At 41.9% G+C, this 23,212-nt stretch overlaps 2 protein-coding genes across 8 annotated transcripts in view; one reads left to right on the forward strand and one right to left on the reverse strand.

Moving 5' to 3' along the window:
• Positions 1 to 10,673, forward strand: part of ARHGAP23 (Rho GTPase activating protein 23) — a 228,789-nt gene extending 218,116 nt beyond the window's left edge. For all 3 annotated transcript variants that reach the window (XM_089531789.1, XM_089531787.1, XM_089531788.1), the window contains exons 23-24: positions 3,141 to 3,172; positions 4,614 to 10,673. In XM_089531789.1, coding sequence (XP_089387915.1) covers positions 3,141 to 3,172; positions 4,614 to 5,810 — 1,229 coding nt within the window. In that variant the 3' untranslated portion in view covers positions 5,811 to 10,673. The remainder of the gene's footprint in view (positions 1 to 3,140; positions 3,173 to 4,613) is intronic.
• Positions 10,674 to 21,184: 10,511 nt separating this feature from the next.
• Positions 21,185 to 23,212, reverse strand: part of SRCIN1 (SRC kinase signaling inhibitor 1) — a 326,873-nt gene continuing 324,845 nt past the window's right edge. For all 5 annotated transcript variants that reach the window (XM_089531790.1, XM_089531791.1, XM_089531792.1 and 2 more), the window contains one exon: positions 21,185 to 21,764. In XM_089531790.1, coding sequence (XP_089387916.1) covers positions 21,630 to 21,764 — 135 coding nt within the window. In that variant the 3' untranslated portion in view covers positions 21,185 to 21,629. The remainder of the gene's footprint in view (positions 21,765 to 23,212) is intronic.

A 23,212-nucleotide genomic window follows, 5' to 3' on the forward strand; every position in this document is an offset into this window, starting at 1 on the left:
TTCTCAAAATATATATATATAACACATAATCAAAACATACATAGTAATTATATTGGAGATTAGCAAATATTATTGTAGAAATTCCAGCAGAGAGTCAATTAGCTCATAACTGAAAAACACATACATACTATGCAAATAAACCAAATAACTAGATGAATGAAATACAGTTCATGAATCAGACTTTGCTGAAGGTGAGGAAATGAACTCAAAGAAGGCATTCATAGTAGAAAGGAAGGGCTATGAGGCTTTTGAAACAAGGACATGATTGCAAGGCTAGCATAGGTTACAGTGAGCTTGGATTATGGTTCTGGGAAATAGCAGAGGTTATAGCAAAGCAAAATGGAAGGACTAGGAAATACGACAGGAGGAAATGGACATTAAAAAGAAGTCTACTTGCAAGTCTAATCTAGTAGATTACCAGGGCAAAGGCTACATTAAATAACTGGGATCCTGTCCCAAAGATATAATCTGTCCTTTGGTAAAGGCACCTGATCCCATCTGATCTTGGAAGCTAAGCAGGATTAGCTGTGGTTAGTACTTGGATGGGAGACTGCCAAGGAAAACCAGGTGCTGTAGGCTATATTTCAGAGGGAGGAACTGGCCAGACTACCTCTGAGTATTCCTTGCCTAAAAATGTATGAATTTCATGGGGTTGCCATAAATTGACAGGCTGCTGGAAAGTGCGTGCATGCGTGCGCGCGCTCACACACACACAATATCACTGGGGGGTTCTGAGAGCTGTAGTTAAAATGTTTTCAAAGTCTGCTATTTCCCCCAACCTCATTGAGGCCTGGACAGTTTACAACCCATCAAACAAAATTCAGCCGAACAACCATATATTGTGTGAGAGCTTGACAGTCCCTCTGTTTTGCATTTCCAAGATGCAGCAAAACAAGGAGGCTCACCAAACCTGTCTGCAACTGCCATACTTGACCTGGATCCATTTTATTTTGGTTGGCCACACTGTATGCAAGTATGGCTTGCTTCACTAGGCAGACCTCTGTCTGGCATGTTCCCTTTTGCAGTTAACATTCAACATGTGCACAGAGACATTAAGACAGTGGGCATAATGGGAAATTTAGTCCATCATATGTGAAGGGTGTCAGGTTCAGGAGAGCTGCATTAAAATATTTCTTTCTGGCTCATTCAGGACATTGGGATTAAATCCAGTACTGCAGCCACAAGGTTGTGAGTTCGATCCCAGGCAGGGCTCCAAGGTCCACTCAGCCTTCCATCCTTGCATAGGTCAGTAACATGAGTACCCAGCTTGTTGGGGGCAATTGGATTACACATTGAAAAAAACTTAGGGAGTGTTAGTTCATAGATAAGCAGTATAGAAATGTGCTTGCTATTGCTATTCTGTAGGCCACTTTGCAGGGGCCAGCAGTAGTAATAGTGGAGATCAGATGTTGCACAGGCGTTCCATTGGATTCACCCTTCCATTTGCAACACTTCTTGGCCTATCCACTAGTCCTTCACTAAATTCAACGGCTTTGTTCTACTAACCTTCTTCACAGCATTGCTGTTTTCAGATGGGTTAATGCACCAGACACCATTGCAGATGTACCTGCCTTTTCATTCATCCAAGTTATCTCTGTTTCCAGGGTGCTTGATGTATTCTCTGTTCTTTTGTTTTCATTTGTTTGGCCATCAACTAGTACATTGATTTATATTTTTAAAAAACACAAAGCGAAACAATGCAAAGCATGGTGTCCAGCTATCTGTCCGTGTATCCATCTGTTTGTTTCAGATTCATTTGTGTGGTCCTGGGAGTAGGTTTATGAACATTTGGGAGAGAGCTTCCTTTCCTTGAACTATTTAGCGATCTCAAACTAACATGTAAATACTTTTGTTTGTGATTTTGTTACAGTAAAGGCCCAACATATCTTCCTTTTTTAAAAGAGGTGCACTCTTGTAATCTACACATTTTCTTGATTCAGTGTTGTAAGGCCTTTTCCTCCAGCAACAAATGACATATCTGCATTAGTCAGCTAACTGGGGGAAAAAATAAAAAATGTAGTTAAATGTTTGTCAAAATGAATGTGAAGGTGTTGGAGCAGATGACCATAGATATTCCAAGAACCTCTGAATTAAAGATACATTTTTTAAATTTTAACTCTGAAATTGGAGGTGAATTTCTACAGGCTACTTTTGGGGGTGTATGTCAGTAATGAGAGAACCATAAATAGTCATAAGCAGCCATTGGGATATCCAGAGAGCACGTTGTGGTCATAATAATGAGATTGTCATATGTGAGGGGCAATGAGTCCCTGACTGCTCTCTCCTTGAGTGAAGAAGAAATGTAGCAAGTGTATGTGCTAAGGAGCCAGCTGTGTATACCCAAGGAAGTATTGGTTTGCCTCCAAGTCATTTCCGACTTACAGCAACCTCTGTCATGGGTTTTCTTCTTGCCAAGATTTGCTCAGAAGGGTTTTGCTTTTTCCTTCCTCCGAGACTGAGAATGTGTGACTTGCCCAGTGGGTTTCCATGGCTGAGCAGGGATTTGAAACTGGGTCTCCAGAATCATAGCACAATGCCCAAATCAGTTTGCCATGCTGCAACTCTCAAGTGTTTCTGTAATGACCAAAATTGAAGTGTAATTTCACAGAATTTAAGAATCAGCTGAGCTAACATAGTTTCAATGTGAGATTCAAAGCTGACATAAAAATCACTCCCATGCATCTCTGTCTACATAAAGCTCTGATTTGGATGCATTCTTCCAAGTTAAGGATGGACAAATTGGGTAGGACTGCAACTCTCATCTGCCCTGGTCAGCATAGCCAGTGGTGAGAGATGATGGCAGTTGTGGTCCAACAACATCTGGAGGACCACACCTCCACCCCCCTGTTTATGCCACCTGCTACCAGGATAGCTGCTTGCAGAGTTAAAAAGGAGAAAGCAACACAGGGCAAAATCTCTTGAACAGCCCTCCTTTTGTGGGCATCCTGCACATTAGCTCTGCTCTATTAATACAGGAGTGTGGCATGTTTTTAAAAGAGTGTACAAACATTGATGGGAAGTCACTGGACCAAAGTATTCATCTGCTCTGGTAGTCATGCACCCTCCCTCCCTACTTCCCTAAGGCTGCCCCACTTCTAACTAATGTTCTTTCTTTTTTGTTTCTTCGTTGATCCTTGCAGATTCAACCAACAGTGGCTCAGCTAAATCAAAGGTAAGAGCCCCTCTGTGCCATAAACTTTGAGTAAAGGTTTGGAATGGGGTGATTGTGCACAGGAGTTTTCAGACTTTGCTCCAACCTCACTCATCTGCAGTTGGTATTGTTTTCATACTTTTAGTCTCTCCATCATTCAGATACACAAGCTTTTATAGTACAGTGGGCCCTCTCCTGATGCAGGGGATCCATTCCGGATTCCCCCGGATAAGGGGAAATTCACATATGCTCGTGTCCCATTGAAAACAATGGGACATGGGTGCAGCGCGGTGCGGGTGCGCACACCATTACTTTTCTCCCCGCTTGGCTTCCATGTAGGCTGGAAGCCACGTATAGTGTGCCCACGTATGGTGCACTGTATAAATTATTTGTGCACTTGGTGAAGGTCAAAATAGACTCTGAAATTCATCCTGACCATCTCTCTCAATGAATGCAATCATACCCATCTTTTCCTGCCTATTTTAAATTTGATTGCCTCTTCCATTTTTTAAAAAAAAGAAATTACTAGATGGTTGGCTGGCTATGGATGTTGTTGATTTAGGATTTTTGGTAGCAATCCATCTTCTGTCCAAAAGGGCAGGGAAGGCTAAGGTGTTTCAGCCACATACCTTCTTTGCTTGCTGTTAGAATGCATATATTGTTGTGTATATGAGAGTTAATAATTCCATTGTTTCCATCAGGGGTGCACAACTGTGCAGGACTCAGGGGCCAAATTTCTACTCCCCTCAAACCTCCACAGTTCTTTCCCTTCCAAAATAATGTCTGGAAATGACATCACACTTTCTGTTGCCATTTTAGAGGAGGTAAAAGAAAAGTTTCTGAAAGAGTGTGGGAGTTCTAAAAGTATTTTGGGGGGATGAGAGATTGGAGGGACTTCAGATGTGATTTTCTGGTGATTTTGTCTGCAAATTATGCATTTAAAAAAAAAAATCAGGAGTTTCAGGGGACTGAGGGGTTCAGGAGGCACAAAAGGTGGTCCAGGCCCATGGGCCACACTGTAACCAGCCCCTATTTGCATGCTGTTTTATCTGCGGCTGATAGAGGGGAGAAACAAGACTATGCTCTCCTCTTTCAAACTCACTTCAGCTACTGAAGTTACAGGTACAGGATCATGCCCGTGCATCTTGTGTAGCTGCGGCCTTGGATTCTGTGGCCACTTTACCTTGTGGACTAGAAACACCATTCTGAATGCAAGCATATATTTTTTTAAAAAAGAGGGTGCGGACAGCTATGCATTTGTCCCCTTTGAGCAAAAACAAAACAAAACCTATTTCTAGGGGTAAAACATCTGCATTTTCTTTCTTGGGCATGTGAACTTTTTTGTGATTTATTATCCCAAGGTCAGCCAGTCATACAGACTAGGCTAGCACTAGCAAATACTTCTATTATATCTTCTCTTTGGCCACTTCCTCCCTTGTGCTTTTTTTGCCCCCGCTCACAGGTTTCTTGGGGCTCACGGAAGGAGCACTACCACAAGGAGATGCTTGCCATCTCCTTCATCTCAGCTGTCAACCGCAAGAGGAAGAAGCGGAGAGAGGCCAAGCGTTTTGGGAGCAGCACAGATGATGACTCTGAGCATGAGTTGGCTGCCAGGAGAGATGGGGAGGAAGAGGCAGCGGCTGAGGAAGAAGAAAGAGAGGCTGAAGGGCTCAGGAGCAGCAGGGGCAAAGGCCCAGTGCCTGATGGGCAGAGTATTCCAGAGTCCTCTGCAAAACTGGAATCAGAATTGGAAGAAAGAAAGCTGGTGGCACCTCGGGTGACTCCCGAACCAGCACCAGATGCCCGCTCGATTGTGTCGGGTTACTCCACCCTGTCCACCATTGATCGCAGCCTGTGCTCTGAGGTGCAGTCAGTAGCAGAGAGCCGTGGGGAGGAGGCAGATGATGAGCGAAGTGAGTTTAGCCATGTAGAGACGGACACTGAGAATGGTTTTGGCCCAGGGCAGGCTGGGTTGCTCCCAGAAGGAACTGGGATGACAGCGTCAGGAAAAGGGGGAGCTACTGTGTCTGACAAAGGATCCCACAACCGAGCCTCCTTCAGCTCTCATCACCTAATGCAGTGTGATACCCTAGCACGCCGCAAACTCTTGCGGCCCCGACGCAACAGTGAGGCCTCTTCCAAGGGCTCCACTGAAGCATCCAGTTCAAGTTTGCCAGGCAGCCAGGAGTCACTGCAACCTGCAAGTGTCACAGAGGCCCATATCCGGCCTTCCCTTACAGAGCAGCTGCGCCTTCGCTTTCGTGGCTCAGCGGATGACATGCTGGCAGTGCGCCTCCGCAAGCCACACTCGCCTGAGACACGGCGTAAGAAGAACAGTTGGCGGCGCCACACTGTGGTGGTGCCTGGCAGCCTGAAGGACCTCAACTACAATGAGTGGAAGGAGCATCATGTGTTGGGAGCTCATGAGGCTGCCTGCCCTCTAGACTCTTCAAGCAGAGATGCCCTGAAGGACAACAAGGACTCTGGACTTAGCAGCCTGGAGTCGACAAAGGCTCGGCCTTCTTCATCCACACTTGGGAGCGTGGTAGCTCCTAGCCATCAGGCGAGTAGTGAGCAGCAACAGCACTGTAAGGGCAGTTCTGAGGGGTGCTCAACTCCCCGACGTACGGCCTCCTTACGCTTTCACCAGTGTCTCTAGGTTGCCTACTGTGGAAGCTCTTGTTTGAATGGCTGAGGAGCCTCAACCTGAAAATGGAAGTGGGTGGCCATAGATGCAGCTCCTCACTTGAGCTCCTACTGCTGGCCTGCCTTGTTTTCTTCAATACCTCAGTCTTCAGTGCAGAGAGTTTCTCTCCCAAACCCAGCCTACCCTGGCCTCACTTTCTGATCCCTTTCTCCCTGGTGTTAACAACACCCTTATTATTTGTGACTTGTGAATTTATTTATTCCCCTACCCCCCTCATTCCCCCAGGGTGGTTACTGGAGAAAAGTTGCAGTAGATGGGGCTTGGCACAGGGCTGTTGACTCAGGAGGGTCATATCTTGGTTTGGTTCTAAGAAGTTATCTAGGTGATGGGATGGCCAGGTCCATTCTTGCTTCCAGTTGCTGGTCCACTGCATGTTAATTTCAGGGCATGTTTTTGGAGGAGAAGGCACATAGATGAACAGACATCAGAATTGCTCCAGATTTCTGAACAAGAGTCTCTTCATACTCATCTCTGCCTCATTTCTACCAGTCTAGTTTGCCTTTTCTGTGTTGAAGTGAGGCAGGGCCTAGAGCTGGGGAAACCAGATCAGAGATATCCATGGATGCAAGCCCATATTTCCATTTGACCACTGCCAAAGCAATGTTACCAATCAAACCTGTTCCATGCTATTCTGCCTCTGGAGACCACCATTTTTATGGTGAGGGACTCCTCCTCTTCTTCCTCCCCTTCCCATTCTTCTCACTAATATTTCAATGGTAACCAACTGTAGCAGTACCGAAGGCTGTTAATGGGTCCTCATAAAACACCCACTGCCCACTTTGTGCCTTTCCCTAAGATTAGTGAATGAGTACCCAATTCCTAAACTTCCCAGCAAGAATTTCCAAGGTTTGTGCTGAGGGAACAAATCCTCTTCTGTCCCAGTGCATATCCTGCAGGCCCATAGAGACCACCTTACAGATGGAAAAAAGCAACAGCAGAGAGACATCATGGCCCTGAAGAGGCATGTGGCTTTTACCATACTTAAAAGGCCTTGCTGTTCTTCAACATGACTTTCATAGCCTTTGTTTTCCAAGGACTCCGAGGGGGTCTGTGTCACTCTAAAGATGTGCACTTCTAGAATTACACTTCTCCCTTGATTCCTTTGCCCCTCTTAATGATTTTAAGATGACTGAAGCCTCAGTTATGAATGCTATCTCCACTGGTAGCTTCAGTTAGAAGTGTGCTGAATCCTTTGGCAAGTGTATTATGGTATCTGCCTCCTTGAGCATTTGTGAATCTTTTAAAGACTTTTCTGCTCAGCTGCTCAGAACTTGAAGGAAGAGTTTCCAGGTATTGGATTATCTCCCTGTTCTTTCTCTTCTCATAGCACTTTGTACAGACCATGAGGTAGTTTCAGAATCAATAAGGTTCCCAGTGTACAGTGTAAAGGGATGCAGCGTCTGGAGTAGAAAATATGGTTGTTGTGCAAATGGGAATTTAGCTGACTGTGTTAACAGTTGTAATAGATCTTTTGTTACTTTTGGTGCTAAAGAGGATGTGTGGGGTGAGCCACCTTTCGTTGCCCTAAGTGGCACAGGACATGTAAACTACCTTACGCTAACCTCATGCCACTTCCATATAAACTCCATCCATCCTCAACCCACTGCACTACAGAAAAGCAAGAGAGCAGTGTGGGGTAAGTATAGGGACTGTGTGATTTGCAGGGTGGGGCAGATGACAAGCACATCTGATTCCCTTTCCAGTGCCTCTGTACAGCTATGCCATATCAGAGTCAGAGATTTTTTTTAAAAAACTTGGCTTTTAGAATTCCCACAGTAAAAATTCTAAGTATTCCATTCTGACCTTTGCCAGCAATGACTCATATGCCAAACCCTACCATTTTGTTTTATGCATTTGCTCTCCAAATGTTACTCTCTCAGAAAAAAAACAACACTTTGACTCTGGCTGGTGCTAAATGTATTTTTAACAGTGTCTTCCATTCTTAGTTTTCTCACAACATTGGATAGAAGCAGGCAAGGGTCTCCTTTCTATCTTGCACATCAGGGCAAAGTTATCATGCTTATGTGTTTTACGAAGTGGAAGACCTCTTAGATCCCCCCCCCCAGTCTTTGTAGACTTTCATGTGTTCAGCAAAGCACATGATAAAAAGGGGGAACACGTTCAGTGAATAAATAGGAGAGGTATTCTTTAACATTTGGAGACTCTGAGTCTATGAAGTGCATGAGTTGCCACCCTGTTTACTGGTCACTTTGCAAACGGCATCACTTCAGAAGTTACATGATAGTCTTGGGGCAAAAAAACCCAAGCCTCACCATGAGGTGGGGTTTTTGTTTTCCATTTTTTTAAAAAAAATCTTTCTTGCTTCCACACAGATAACTTTCTAGCAACAAACTCATCTGGTCATGTCAACAGTTAGCTATATTTGATTCAAATATTTTTGTATCTATAATTTTCGAGGAAACATTGGCCTTTGTTCCTGTCATTAAGTTCGGAGGGTGGCTCTGAGCAGGTTGCTAGATGTCTAGCCTACTCCACAAAGCTAAGCAGCCACTTTGAGCTCACTGGAGAAATAGCAGGATTCAAACATCATAGGTAAAATGTGGGAAATACTAAATTCCACCATTTGGAAATGACCCTTAGGAGGATTGAATTCAAAGATATAGCCGTGTTAGTCTATAGAATCAGTATGTAGAGAGATCTTGTAGCACCTTTGAGACTAACTGAAAGAAGTTGGCAGCATGAGCTTTCATAGACAAGTTTACTTCCCCAAATGCATCTGAGGAAGTACTTGAGTCTGTGAAAGCTCATGCTGCCAACTTCTTTCTTTCAGTTGGTCTCAACAGTGCCGCATGATGATAATTGCTGCTTTTAGTCTACGCAGACAAGCCCTCTATTATATGTTTATATCACCTTTCCTCTGAGCAGGGCAGGCTGTGTGGCCTCTTCTTTTTCACAACCAGTTGAGAAGTGGTTGTCTGGTTCACATTGTTTCCAGTCTTAATAAACCATGGTTTATGATTTGCATTTCAGAATCATCCACTTCCGTCACATACTGGTTCGTTTAATCCTCCCATCACATATTTACATTGGCACTTCATTTCTGACTTCTGTTAAGGCCCCATTTCCCTATTATGTCCAAAGTGGGGAGCTTTGGTTTAATGAAAAGTTAACAGCCAGGATAACAAGCCAAAACACTCATGCAAGGGGAAGAGCAAATGAGAAAGGATTATGTCAACCAATACATTGGCTTGACAGCAAGCTGTGCTAATTGCATAAAGATTTGAACTCTGGTTTCCCAACACCTTAATCACATCACAGTGACTGCAGGTGCTGCACACATTTGGTGATATTTTTTGTGGTTGCTCATTTGTCCATGCTTTACAAATATCCCACACAGGTTGCCAAGTGTATTTCAGTGAAAGTTATCCTAAGGTACAGCTGTGAGTCATCAAGTGACGGGCATGCATGTAACAACCATGACCACAAAGGCCTAGCGATGTGTAAAATGTGAGTGACATGGTTAGTAATATGTGAAGTAATGCACCACCTCTGTGTTGGTTTTTCCTCTTCACTTGCTGAGAGAATGAAGCCACAGATGGTTTAGCAATGAAGACACTGATACATATTTTTAAAAACTGCCATCTAACAAAAGCCATGTAGATTCAGCAACACCTAACCAAGTTTAGCAGATTGATGCCAACAAGTAACACCCAAAATTTTGCTCCAAGATCCAATTTAAGTAGAACTTGGTTGTCAACCTATGTGATACATAGTATGCCAATAGTGGTAGATTTGAATATAGAATTGAAATCTAACTGGAATTCAGGTATTGGCCTCATTCCTATTGTTTATTCTGACTACAGTAAAGCCATTGAATCAGTAAGATTTACCTATGTGTAGATTCACCATTCACCAAGTGATTGGATGGGTCTACTTTAGTTGGAACTAGCCAACAGGTTGACAGTCATTATTCCCTTACTCTTTCTTTTATGGAGACTTTCCCCACCTCCTCACTATAGCCTTTGGTCTAGTTGTAACCTCAGAGGTTAATCAATACATTGTGTGCAAAAATTTCCCTCGCAGGTAAAAAGTGTGTACAAGCATTCAGAGATCAAAAATTCTGCATGAACTTTTACGATCATTTCTGTGCGGGGAAGCATTCTGTGCATACACTCTCCACTTTTGAGATATTCATGAATTCCACAGGGTTTCGACAAAGGGGGAGTTTTCATAAGGCAAATCCACAAATGGGCACAAAGGATACAAACTTGTGTTCATCCTATTAGGGACATAAAACAATGTTTAACACACAACACCAAATTTTTAAATTTGTATATTGCCTGTAATTTGTTCAAAAGTCGAAGCAAGAAATGTGCGATAGTCCACACTTCACGTGTTCTGGTCCACATCTTTGAGTCAGTCTGTTGAGGCCTTGAGAAAAGAGTGTGCGGTGGTGTGCAGGTGTGAACTGAGAAGTGAGCAAAACTAAACTGTTTGCTATACTGTTATGCATTGTTCTTATCCTTTTATGCAACTCTTTGCTGTAAAGGGTTATTTTTCACTTTATTTTGTAAATAGCCTTTAAATGTGTAACATATGATAAAGAGTTTATAAGATCCTTTTTTAAAAAAAACAAAGACGTTTTCGTTTGGCTTCTTTTAAAAGCTGGAGTTATACAACAGTGTTGATTTTTTTAAAAAAAGAAAACCCTGCCTGCATGCATGGTTTGTCCCTCTTCCTACATGTGATGTACGATGTCAGACATACCTATATGGTCAGCAAAACAATGGAAGAAACCCAAGTTCTGCTTTGAAAATAGCCTCAGAATTACAGTTATATATATATTGGAAATAAACTGGCTTATTCAGAGAACAAGTCTGTTTGCTTTTTTAAAACAAAACGTAACTGTTAGTTATAAAGATTGTGGCCAAGATCATGATCATTTTTTAATGACTGAGTTGCGGAAATGCAAGAAAGCCCTGCTAGTCAATTGTGAAGATTTGCATAGGCAAAAGTTTTCCAAGGCATATCAGGTGTTCCTTATGTGTATCAGGCACTTCTGATACAGATGATGATGCTGATCAGTGTTGCCAGTTTCTGGGGAATTCCCCAGAATCTGTGGAATTTAATTAATTTATTTTCGGGGGATTTTGATTGAAGAATAATAATATTGGGGAATTCCGGTAAAACATTCCGGGGGGGGGTATCTTTGAGGCTTGTTGGCAACACTTCTGCTGATAGACACTGGGCACTTGTGACGCGGATTGGGTACTCCTGTTGGACTGCAGAACTTAGCTGGTGTCCAGATGCGCATCAAGAGTACACTATGGTGCATCAGTCACTCCACTAGCTACCGTTGTGCAATGAACATCTGTATGTTGTAGTTGCATACTGATGTTGCAAAACTACTAAATTCTGTTCCCTACACATGTAAGTCTATTTCCAAAGACATAGATATCATGCTGAATTCTAGCCTGTACTTTTGAAAGTCTGCTTCTTTCTAGGCTAGAAAGGGTTCACTTGGCTCCTTATAATTCTATGTAAATGGGTGCTTTAAAGAGGGTACTCATGCTCCCATCCTGTTGCACACACGAAACTCACAAAGGTACTGGAACCTTTTCATTTATGCAAATAAAGGCAAAGACTCCACACTACAGGGTTTATTTGCTTCTACCTATGAAATATCAAATAGTCAAAAAAGGCAGTGAACACTCCAGACCTTATGCTGCTGGGAAATTGTCCTTTTTGTCGTTGTCGTCGTCTTGGTTTTAGAGGTTCAATCAGATACCGCTCAAATACTTTAAAGTTTACTTTCGCAACCATAAAGTGTAGAATTTTTTTAAAATCCCTATTTCTAACCCATGCCCCCTGCAAGCATACTAAAGGCAAAATTTAAATGGGAGGAAAAACGTTAGGTAATAGTACTAGGGGCACATGCAAGATGAGATGTAGCATGGCAGGGAGCACCTTTGCCTTTCTCCTTTTGCTGATTCTTTTATCCAGCTGTCTTATATCCTTTGCAAAGGGATCCTGTAACACCTTTGAGACTAATTGAATTAGGACATGACATTCTCACACACAACCAGACTCTTCACCTCATGCATCTGAGGATGTAGGCTCAATTCTATGAAAACTCATGCTACTAGCTTCTTTTCTTCTTTCATTTAGTCTTAAAGGTGCTACAAGATCCCTTTGCGTACTGGTTTTCCATACTGACACCGCTGTGTCTTTGAATTCTCCCATATCTTTCAGTAGCTTTAAAAACTCTTCCGCCTAGAAGCAGGATGGCTAGCAGGGAAGAGACTTTTGGTACTTGCTGTCAGCTGAGCAAAATGGCATTGTGCACATTCGGGTCCTCTCATATTAGCATTTTTGTGGCTTTCTGCACATGGCCCATTACCATGGCAAACAACAAGGCGGAGATGGGGCTCTGTCCCAAGGTCTTGTTACAGTGAGCACTTATTTTGCCTGTGTGCGTGTGTGCGTTGGAGAAATTAAGACGAAAATGCATTGCCTTCTCCCAAAAGTCAAATTTTACCTTACATTGCATGTGCAATTTTAGATGTATAGATGTAGAGTTTGCAGCAGTTCTTATAAACAAAACAGAAATAGACTACATTTCACTGTAACAGGGGAAGGCTGTGACCAGATGACCAGTGTGCCTTCTTGTATTGCCATTCTTCTTGTTGTGCCTTAAATTCACCTCTGACTTATGGCGACCAAAAGGCGATCAAGTCACAAGGTTTTCTTGGTAATTTTCTTCAGAGGGGGTTTGCCTTTGCCGTCAGCTGGGGCTGAGAGAGTGTGACTTGCACATGGTCACTCACTGCATTTCCATGGCCAAGTAGGGAATTGAACCCTGGACTCTAGAGCCATAGTCTACACCACTCTGGTCCAGGGCTGTCCTTTTATAAAACAAGTGAGATGCCTACCCCAATTCTTGTCCACAGTGCTAGTGTCTATGGTTACTAGGAGTCCTGAAGCAAATATAGCATCTTGCAAGCATGCCGACAGACCTCTGCTCTTTTTTCTCTTTTAGGGAACGGTGTGAAACAAAGCATTTTGAAAATAAATGTCACAGAGGGGGGGAAAGAGTAGTTTATTAAAGTCAGACACTCTTTATAGGAAACAAACCAAAAAAAAGGAGGGGGAATTAAAAAAAGCAACCTTCCTTCATTTGGAATTCTTGACTAACAATGATCACATTTGTCACAGAAGAAAACATGGCATCCATAGATTTTTATACACAGAACTCTACCTACAGATAGCAGCAGAAAGATTTACAAAAGTTACAGGTTTTTTTAAATTAAGAACAGTTGTTTTAGAACCAGTTTTGGTGTGATGTCGTCGATAGATATTTGTTGTTGTTATTTGTTTTCCTTTTAAAAAAACGGTTCACAATAAAATCCATGCGAAAGAGACACATGACATCATCAATCCTCCCTACACAGTGTCTAAAAGTTTCTCTCTCATTTTAATTTTTAAAAAAACCAACCTTTCAAAATTGCTTAAACATCCCTTAAAACAACATCCACACAAGTAAAGCGAGGCTCATGGCATGCAGTGGTGGTCGCTTCCCCCAACGCACACACACACACGCACACAAACATACACACCAAAAATACATGCATAGCTTGGTGCTTTCTAACTTACATCTTTGAAACTATTTTTTTAAAAAAACCTCTTTGTTTTAAATAAAAAGTCAATAAAGTGTGGGCTATATATATATAATCTGTATATATATATATATATTTTAAATAAACTCTCTATGATTGTTGCTCACACAGCAGTTCGATAATGCCATGATAGTGACACACTCACACGCGCATGCATACACACGCCCACTGAGTTCAAGAACACATGTAAAGGAGAAATGTGTTGTAGATAAGGAAAGTGGGAGAAACTAAAATGGAATGGTTCCTGAGACCACTGTCTCCTCAACTACTTCTTTCCTAAGGATGCATTCGCAAATGATACTGAGAGACATGCTTGTTCCCTTTAGCAGGTTATTTTCCCCCTTCTGGTCTTTGAATCTTGATAGAAATTTGCTCCTTCAAGCAAAGCAGCCTGAGTCCAACAACCTAGTGTAAAGCCAATCCAAGAGTTATTTTTGCTCCTAACTGGGGTGGGAGGTATCTCTATGGCAGCCCTCCTCATTCATTTAAGTACGATGGGACATATTTCAGCACAAAGAAACAGGAGATGCTCTTATAAACATCTGCTTCATTTCTGTAGAGCTGATACAACAGAACATGTCATTAGAATAACCTGAATCTAATACTCCCGTCCCCCATTCTGTTCTTCTTAATGTCACTAAAAACCTTGCTTTTTTATAGCGGTCCACAATTCTTTAGGGCAGCTTTTCCCTCCACTGGTGCTCTTCAGATTTGTTGAAATACAGCTTGCAGGTTGGGAGCTTCTGGAGATGTAGTTCAACACATCTGGTGGACAACAGGTTGGGGAAAGCTGCCTTAAGAAAGGCACACAAACATATCAGTGTTCCTGCTATTATCTCATTCCACAACAGAAAACCCAATTACAATTCTAAGGAGATTTCATCTAAGGAGAGTTTTAAATCTATAGGTCAGAATCCTCTATCTTAGCTACATAGCAGAGGTGCTAGGAAACTGTATTGGTGGATTGCAAAGATGCGTAATGGGATACTGGCAAGAACATCCTGATGTTCACTGGGAAATCCTAACTGTTGCACCGATACACAATGTAACAATGTGCCTTGTTCCCAGTATACATCTGTCACTTAGCTGACTCCACTATGCAGGAACATAACAGCCACAGATGCTGGCGAAACATCAGGAAGAAACTCTTCTAGAACATGGCCACATAGCCCAAAAAACCCACAAAAAACCATAACAGCAGCCCTTTCTGGCCTAATTTTAATTCCTCCAGACATAAGTCCACTTATGCAGACAGAACTCTCCAGCAGGACTCTGGCCATTTACACATATATGTAAAATTGTTCTCATGATCTCCCCTCCAAACCTGTAATTAATTCCATGCAAACTGAGCAAAACATCTTGTAATGTAGCCTTCCAATGTAAGATGAACTTAGGCAGATGATTTTTTTAAAAAAACATATACACAAAAAGGCCTAAGCCACAAAATATCTCAGAGCCAGCATTTTTTTCCCACCTGGGTCACATCAACAAACCAGACAACTAACAAAATGCCAACATTTAAGCATCCAGTGGCAGCAGCACTGGAAACACTGATCTTCTTTATTCGCTGCAAGCAAAATATCTGGAAAATGGTAGAGAGGTTTCTATAGACTGCTTCTTGAGGGAATACTTTTCATAACCAACTTGTGTGCCCTTAGGGACCTTCTTGCCTGCCATGGAATCCTTGTGTTCTTTAAGATGCTGAGAGGACATTTTAGGGTGCATACTCATGCCAAGATCCACAAGAATGCTTATATTGGAAGCATGGGAGGGTGAAATCTGCTCCTCTCCAATGTAATGGCAGCCAGATAGTGTTCAGGCTCACCCTCCTGGCCAAGCAATGGCCGTTTATGTTAGTGAGGGTGACTGGTTGATGTGGGGCCAGGGGAAAAGTGTTGCACAAAGAGTTATGAGATATCACCTTATGCAAAAGGCAAGGAAGTCACAAGGTGGGAGGGGGGGACACTCCACTGGCCTGAGTTTAGGCATTTCATGGTGGCCATGCTCTGCAATATGAGATTTTGCCAATTTTCTTACTGAAGCTTCCAAACAACATTTTAAACAATGAGGGAAAAGCTTTAACACTTTACTTTTAAAATGTTGTGTGTGTTTGTGCATCTATGCTAAATTGAATCTTTTTTCTTCCAAATATTTTTTGCTCAAATGCTACCTGGCTTTGGAACTCTGCCCACTAGATACAAGTTAAGATGTTAGGATCAGATGCATCTTGGGCTGCACAAATCTACCAATGTCTGATTTCAGCCTGCATTTGCCAGAGCAAAAACAAGACTAGGTATGGCCCTATGGATAAGGCCAATCCTAGCAAAGATGGGGTGCAATGGGCAGATGTTTCCCCCTGTTCTCATACACTAGACGTGCCATAGTTTCCTCATTGGAGTTTGCTGAGGTGCTACAAAGATCTCTCTGAGAGAACCATAGTCCACCTGACAAAGCTATAGCTCCCAAATGGCCCATAAACCAGTTTAAGCCTCTAGTAAAGATACACTATAGGAATGAAATCTTTCATGCTATCTATTGTGAAAGTTCACCATAAGGTGAGAAATCTGCTCATTTCTTCTCAGGCCATCTGTTTTTATACATTTGCCTCTCTGGACCTATAAAAATGTATTTGTAAGATATCTTCTCAGAAAAACAGCAGGGATCTTTCAGTATATGGGGAAATTAAAGACGAACCCTCATCTTCCAAAATGTAACAGCAGCTCCATTCCATGGTCTTTAAATGGAGAGAGTGGTTTCTGATATAATGGAATTAAACTGTTTGGTTTAATTGTGCTCAGCTGTTAGAATGTGCGACCTTGGCATAAAAATAACTGGTTATATCCAAATATAGTCACTCTTAGTCATATTTAAATCAGATTCAAGTCATGTAGATTTCAACAGGTCTGCTCCAAGTATGACTAAGTCTGCATCCAATCCCGTAATAGTAGAAAATGAGTAATCATACCTTGGGATTTTCCTTTTTAAACATAAAGGTATGTTACTTATTGAAAAACCAACCTACCTAATTACTCATTCTCATAATAAGCTGGCATTAGTGCCTAATTTGCAATGTGGAGAACATACTTTCTCTCCCCCTTTACTTTAAATTAAATAATACCTACACATACACACCAATTAAAAACTTTGCCAACTGCAAAGAAGAATACTGTTATGCCCTTTCCCTCCTGCCTTGTGAAGACACGTTCCAGCTCAAATGGCTGCTGCCTAGAGAAGTAGTGGGAAAAGTGGGGTAGTTTTGTTTCCAAACAGGACTCAATTACCATTTGGTCAATTCACCAACTTTATACATAAGAAAACTGCTTGCCAACAAGCTTGAATTAATACATTCATATTTCTAAATAATTACAGTCAGTAATCTGTCATGTAAATCCAAAAAGAGAAGGGTTATTACCATCTTCTATCAACTAATTTCAAAGGTGCTACAAGATACCTTTGCATACCAGACCAGAGCACTCTTTCAGGTGCTATGGAGTTTATCACACAAAGGAGATCAGGAGTTTATCCCGTGACTCTCCCAGAAAAACCGTGTGATTATGCAAAACAATTCCACATGACGTCACACAAAACCCAGTTGTTGGAGGAAGAGTCAGCTGTCTTTCCAGCTGCCTATTTCATCCTATCCCCCAAACAGTTCTGGTTTGGTTTAGGATGCCATCCTTAACCCAGATATAATCTTTCCCTTTGTAGCATATTCAGTGGGTTTTACAGGCATTGAAAATAAGTGGCAGTCTTAGTTCATCTGAAAGACAGGGAGATTGCATCCTTTCCCATCCCATCTCAAACACTGTGCAAATGGCTATACTTCCCATCCAGGAATCCTGGCAGCTGTAGTTTGATATGGGGATTGGTGAATGGTTTTTGTTTTGTTTTTTTGGCAAAAGTACTAAGACAGCAATCTTTCCAGAACTCAAGAAGACCCTGGTGAAGTATTGTGTTCAAAAATAAATGAGCCTCCTATATCTGGAATTCCGAAATCCAAAATAGTCCAAAATTGTCCACATGGGTGGTTGAGATAGTGACATCTTTGCAGACTGGTGGTTCAATGTATATAAAATTTGTTTCATGCACAAAGTACCATGACCACAAGTGAGTTAAAATACACCTTAAAACCAGGCTGCTGTACCAAGTGAATGGGTTCTATGGTGCTGAAAACTGACATGTCCAGCAATTTGTGGTGTGATAAACAAAAACAGGAACCTTTGCAGTGTCCTATCATAACTTCTTGCTGCACCACTCACTCCTTGCTGGAGAGAGTTGGATTCATCCGTCAAGGCCTTGGAAGAAGAGGAGGAAAACTAGTATACAGTTCAATAGCTGTTTTGTGATGGGCCTGAAAGGAAGAACTGAAAGGAAGAATGTGTATTTGACCCAGATGCTCCTAGTGTTCAGGTTTTTTTAAAGTAATGCAAATTAACCACTTTAGTGACCTTAAGAAATTAATTATAACTGCAAGTGCTTTGGAAGTGTATCTAATTACTTTTAAAAGCAACTTAAAGGTGGGTTGGGGAGACAGTCAGATTAGATCAATCAGATTAGGCGACAGAGCATAACCACAACATGTCCGATGCAAGATCTCAACCAATGATTACAAGTACTCAGTTATTTGTAACTATCTACTTGCAACTATTTGCTTGGGTTTTGCACAGTATATTTTTTAACACAATATTTCACATGGTTTTGGATGAAGTAAAAGCCACTGTTGGGAAGCCAATTATTAAGTTGACATGCCTTTTAAAACTCAGTATGAGTGGCTCAATATCCTATCCCTTTCCTAGAATCATAGAATCATAGAGTTGGAAGAGACCGCAAGGGCCATCCAGTCCAACCCCCTGCCATGCAGGAAATCCAAATCAAAGCTTGCTCCATCTACTCCTTTACCTTTGGCCCCTGCCTGATGCAAAATACCTTTGGCCCCTGCCTGATGCAAAATAGGAAATGTTTGAGAGAAAAACAGAAGTATGGATAGCAGGCAGTGCGAAGTCCATTCCTGCCAGTGGCAAACATAAAAGGAAATATGAAAGTGACAGACAATGAGAAACGGGACACAAACAGCCGTAGAGACAGAATGTTAGCTTAGCAGAAGGATTTCTAAACTCATTTAGGGCACATCCCGGCTGGAAGCATCTCCTGTGCAGATCCCATCAAAAGGAATGGGAGCTGTGCAAGAGCAAGGAATTGCCCAGCAAACTGGCCCTCTAGTTCTATTGGCATCACCACCACCAACACCACTGCCTTGATCATTTCTAAAGCACAAAGAGCAACAGACATAATTTAATCAGGGAAAAAACAAACAAACACCATTCTCCCCCCCTCCCCCTAAATATACTAGACACAACAAGAATTTCAATTTCTTTTCTTCTTCAATATTTATATATATATATTTATATTACGTATATTATATATATATAATATGTAAATATATTTCTGAAAACAAATATATAAAATGTTAAGACACTTCACTTAAATGTAAAGAGGTTGCTTTTTCGTTTTGTTTTTTTCCCACGTTTGTTGGATTGTTGTTACATAGCTTCATTTTTTTGACTTTTTAAAAAACTTTGTTATCGAAAAAAAGGCTCTCTTAAAATTTTTATACAAAAACGATTGATTTACAAAAAAAGAAGACAAATCATAATAAAAAAACCAAACGCCCACATCCCTCCCCACCAAAAGATCCCAATAATAAAATTAAAAAGGACAAGGTAATCAACAAAACAAGGAGTGATTACATTTTGTTGTGTTGCATACAGACTCTCCGTTTCCTTTTTTTAAATAAAATAAAATCAAAACACAATGCAATGCCATTTTGTATCAGGTATTTCTTCATTGACTCTCTGTGCTTAATATTAGAGGACATAATCCCAGGGTACGTTTTCCTGTGCCAACTTAACTGGGGGGGGGGGGGGGGAATAGGAGCTGTGTGAGAACATGGCCATACGCTTGTGCAGCTCTCTTTTATTTAATGGCAGCTGTGCAAGATGACCTGTTCCTCCCCAGACTGTGCCCTTTCTTCTCTCTTTAAGGAACATTTCTGTTTCCATCTTGGCCTGCCAGTCTGAAAGCACACATGCATTTTATAGCATGTTACAAACCAGAGCTTGGAAATGGTAATTGGGATTTTTAACTACAACTCCCATGCTTGCTGAGGAATTCTGGGAGCTGTAGTTCAAAAGATACCACATCCAACCCCTGCTATAAGCCATTCCCCATCTTACTTGCTAGGCCCACTAATGATTCAGATGTAACATTCTCTCCCCCTGTCCCCCCCTCAAGTCCCATATCTTACATATCTCCTTCACTGTGCAATATTTGTTTTTGCTTGCTTGCTGTGCTTCCCGCAGCCTGAATGTGTCTGCATCTCACAGGCCAAGAAACGAATGCACCTCGACAACCCACTTGCCTTTTCCACACAAGGCTGACTTTGCTATTTGAATCCAGGATAAAGGCTCCCAGAGTTGTGGAGGTAAATTTAAATATTTAACTAAATCACTCCATAAATTTTAAAGATCCCTCCAGTTGGGCTGAGCCTTCTGGGAAACCCACTACAGCAAGACATGGTTGTGGGGCACACACACACATACTCTACAGGGAAATTCACTGAAATGAAAGATTTCCTTATATATATATATTTCCTTCCCTCCACTACCCTGCTTCCTCTTCTACTCGGTTTGAGGCCTCCATAGATGATGGACACAACCTCTGCCAATGAAAGGCTACACAGTGGTTTCATTTTTCATTTGGGGCTCCACCTTCTTTTTGTGAAGGAACCTCACCTTGAGCAAAGGAGAGGTTCCTCTTTGTGATCCAACCCATCTTCATTCCCACCCACCAAAAGAAATGAAAGAACATTCTTTCATCTCCTTCCGTCCTCTGCAAATTCACTCCAATCTCTCTTTTTCCCTGATTACCCAACATCTTAGATACCCTGACACCCTCATCTCCCTGACTTCTGCCTCCTATTTGGTATTCCACAAATTTTGGAATCTCACACGTATAGTAACTGAACAGTGATTTAAAGTGCTACATTTATGTGTATTAATTTCATAGGAAGCATGACTTTTCTATTCCTGGACCCTGTTTTCAGCATCATTCAGATAAACTCCCTTCTACCTCCTTTGGCTGTGACCCTTCTTATAACAGTCTCCTCCCCACTGTTTTAACAGCTGGTTGCATCTGCATGGTTGAGAAGTTGGGAGAGGGGGAGGATTTTACAGGCTGAAAATTCAGTGCTTGTTCAAGTCTTGTTCTTCCAAATGTAATCCAATCACTTGGAAGAAAAAGAACAGATGCATCAATTTGTGAAACACACACGTACACGCATACCCCCCACACTCCAAAAACAGTCTTTGATACAGCAAGTAAAGAACAGAAACCCACAGAATGGAAGCATATACATGCCCCGAAGTCAAAACACCATTGATTCATGAATGACTCAGCACACACCTACAAGGATCCATGTTAATCAATTAATTACAAGTATTTTTTAACATAAGGAATGATGAATAGCAGCAAATATCCATGGGGTTCTGAGGCATTTTCAGAAGTGGGCTTCTTCCCCTCCTTTCTATATGCTTCTCCAGTGATCCTTTCCCCCTCCTACCATCCCGTTAAAGAAGTAGCAAAGACTACCATTGCCCAACAGCCTTGTTGCCTGGAGTCTGTGGAGAATTCTTAACACTCTTTGTACATAAGCAATGTGAACTGCCAGAACAGAACATTGAGGCTGGGGGTAGGTGGGAACCGGGGTGGAAAAAGCTCTGAGGAGAAACAGAAAACACCAGGTCAGCCATATTGTAGCAAGAAAAAGAATGACTATGTTGGTCAATTTGGAAAAAAAAGGACGTGAGATAATAAACCGGCCATTCTGGAGTACATTGTTGTGATACAGAAAATGATCCTTTGGAGAACAGGAATCAAGTCTGTAGGTCGGTCGTTTTGGAGCAGGAAGTGAGACTGCAGGTTGGCCATATTGAAGCAACTTTAAAATGGGGAGGGGAGAGCTTTTTTAGGTGCCTCAGTAAGATCTGGGGAGGAGGAAATCATAAAGAGAGATGCAAACCCTCCCCAGTCCCCCAGTAGCAGTACGCAGGAAAACAACAGATTGGCGGCTGAAGTTTTAAAATGAAATGGAGGAGTTCCGTGACCCAAAGGAAGTCAGTACTGGGATGGAGGTCCTGCCCGAAGTAGGCTTGTCTGAGACTGGGCTTGAAGTCTCATTCATCGTGCTAGGATCCTTGGTTGATCTAGCGGCCTAGAAAGAAAAGCAAGATTCAGGGAAAAGAAGAAGGAGGAGGGAGGAAAAGGAGAAGAGGGGGGAAACCAAACATTTTCTTCTCAAAGCTGAGAGAAAAAGAGAGAGAAGGAAAGCGAGAGAGAGAGAGAGAAAAAGAGACAGAGTGGGGACTAGTTAGGAACATTTCTATCAGAAGCAGTAGCATTGGCTAGGCCTGAGGCAAAAGGTCCATATGACAAAAACAGTACAAGACGAGCTGGTTTCTATAGGTTTACTAGACAAGGGGAAGGTGTCATTTTTAAAGGAGGTAAAGGAGACAAAAGAAGCCCCCCCGCCAGAAGAGACAGAGGGAAAAACAGACAAACACATAGGCAGGCAACAGAAGGAAGGGGAGGGCAAGGGAATGGGGAGGGACAAGAATTGAAATGTTAGTCTGCGGCCATGGACACCATGTTAGAACAACAACACTATTTGTTTAGCTGAGAAGAACTGAGATGGGGGACCAGGATTTGGGGATAGCAGGAGGAAAGAATTGAATATAGGTCACTGCAGAGGTGCTGTTTATCAGAGGTAGCCCCAAATGGAGTATAATTTTGCTTATCTTGTTTTCGGAAATGTCCATCTTGTTTTTGGAAATGTCCTCAACTTGCAAGCCAGAATTCAGTGTGGGCACAGAGGGAGGAAAGCATTTTTTTCATTTTTCATGGCAAATCTTGTTAGAGTTGTAGTTCTCACAGCTGCCAAAGGGTGAGGGAGTGGGAAAGATATATGGCAAAAAGGATATGAGGACAAAATATAAAGCAGCTATGGAAGCTGGTTTTCCTCTTGTAATTATTATTTTAAGAAAACCTTTGTTGAAGCTCTTAGAAGCTAGCCTTTTAAAGTTCGAATATCTTTGCCTAAAGAAGTGTTTCAACACAATGTTTTTCCTCCACAAGGGAGTATATGTTGCAAGCAACGGAAAGTCCTTGTGGATTTTGCATGAAAGATCCATGAGCAAGAACAGACAGGCATCCAGTTCAAAGACAAATGAGTTGGAAGGGAACTAATGGTTAACATTCAATGCGGTGCCTAGGCAACATTTTATCCATCCATCTACATTGCTAGTCATGACTACTATGCCTGGATTTATGATTTGAAGTGACTCTAAGAAGGCTTTTCATTTTACAGTTACAGGCAACTGAACTAACCTGCTCTTAAAAAAACCTCCAGGATGAAGATTCAACAATCTTTCATGTCTACTCCTCCAAGGATATTCCACAGCGGAGGAAAACTTTTATGTTGGCTACTCCTCTGTTAGTACTTTAAAAATATGTTAGATGTGCCATTTATATCTCCACTCCCACTGCTGACATTTTGATGTAAAATGAACCAAGAGCAAAAGTCAAACTACTTTATACTTTGGAAATAGTCCTCATGGGAAGCTCTCAGCTTCAACCACCTACAGGCCACAGCAGGTATCTGTA

The sequence above is a fragment of the Sceloporus occidentalis genome, unplaced genomic scaffold (assembly GCF_023333645.1).
Source record: "Sceloporus occidentalis isolate IW3139 unplaced genomic scaffold, rSceOcc1.0.p SCAF_7, whole genome shotgun sequence".
In the NCBI taxonomy this organism is placed as follows: Eukaryota; Metazoa; Chordata; class Lepidosauria; order Squamata; family Phrynosomatidae; genus Sceloporus; species Sceloporus occidentalis.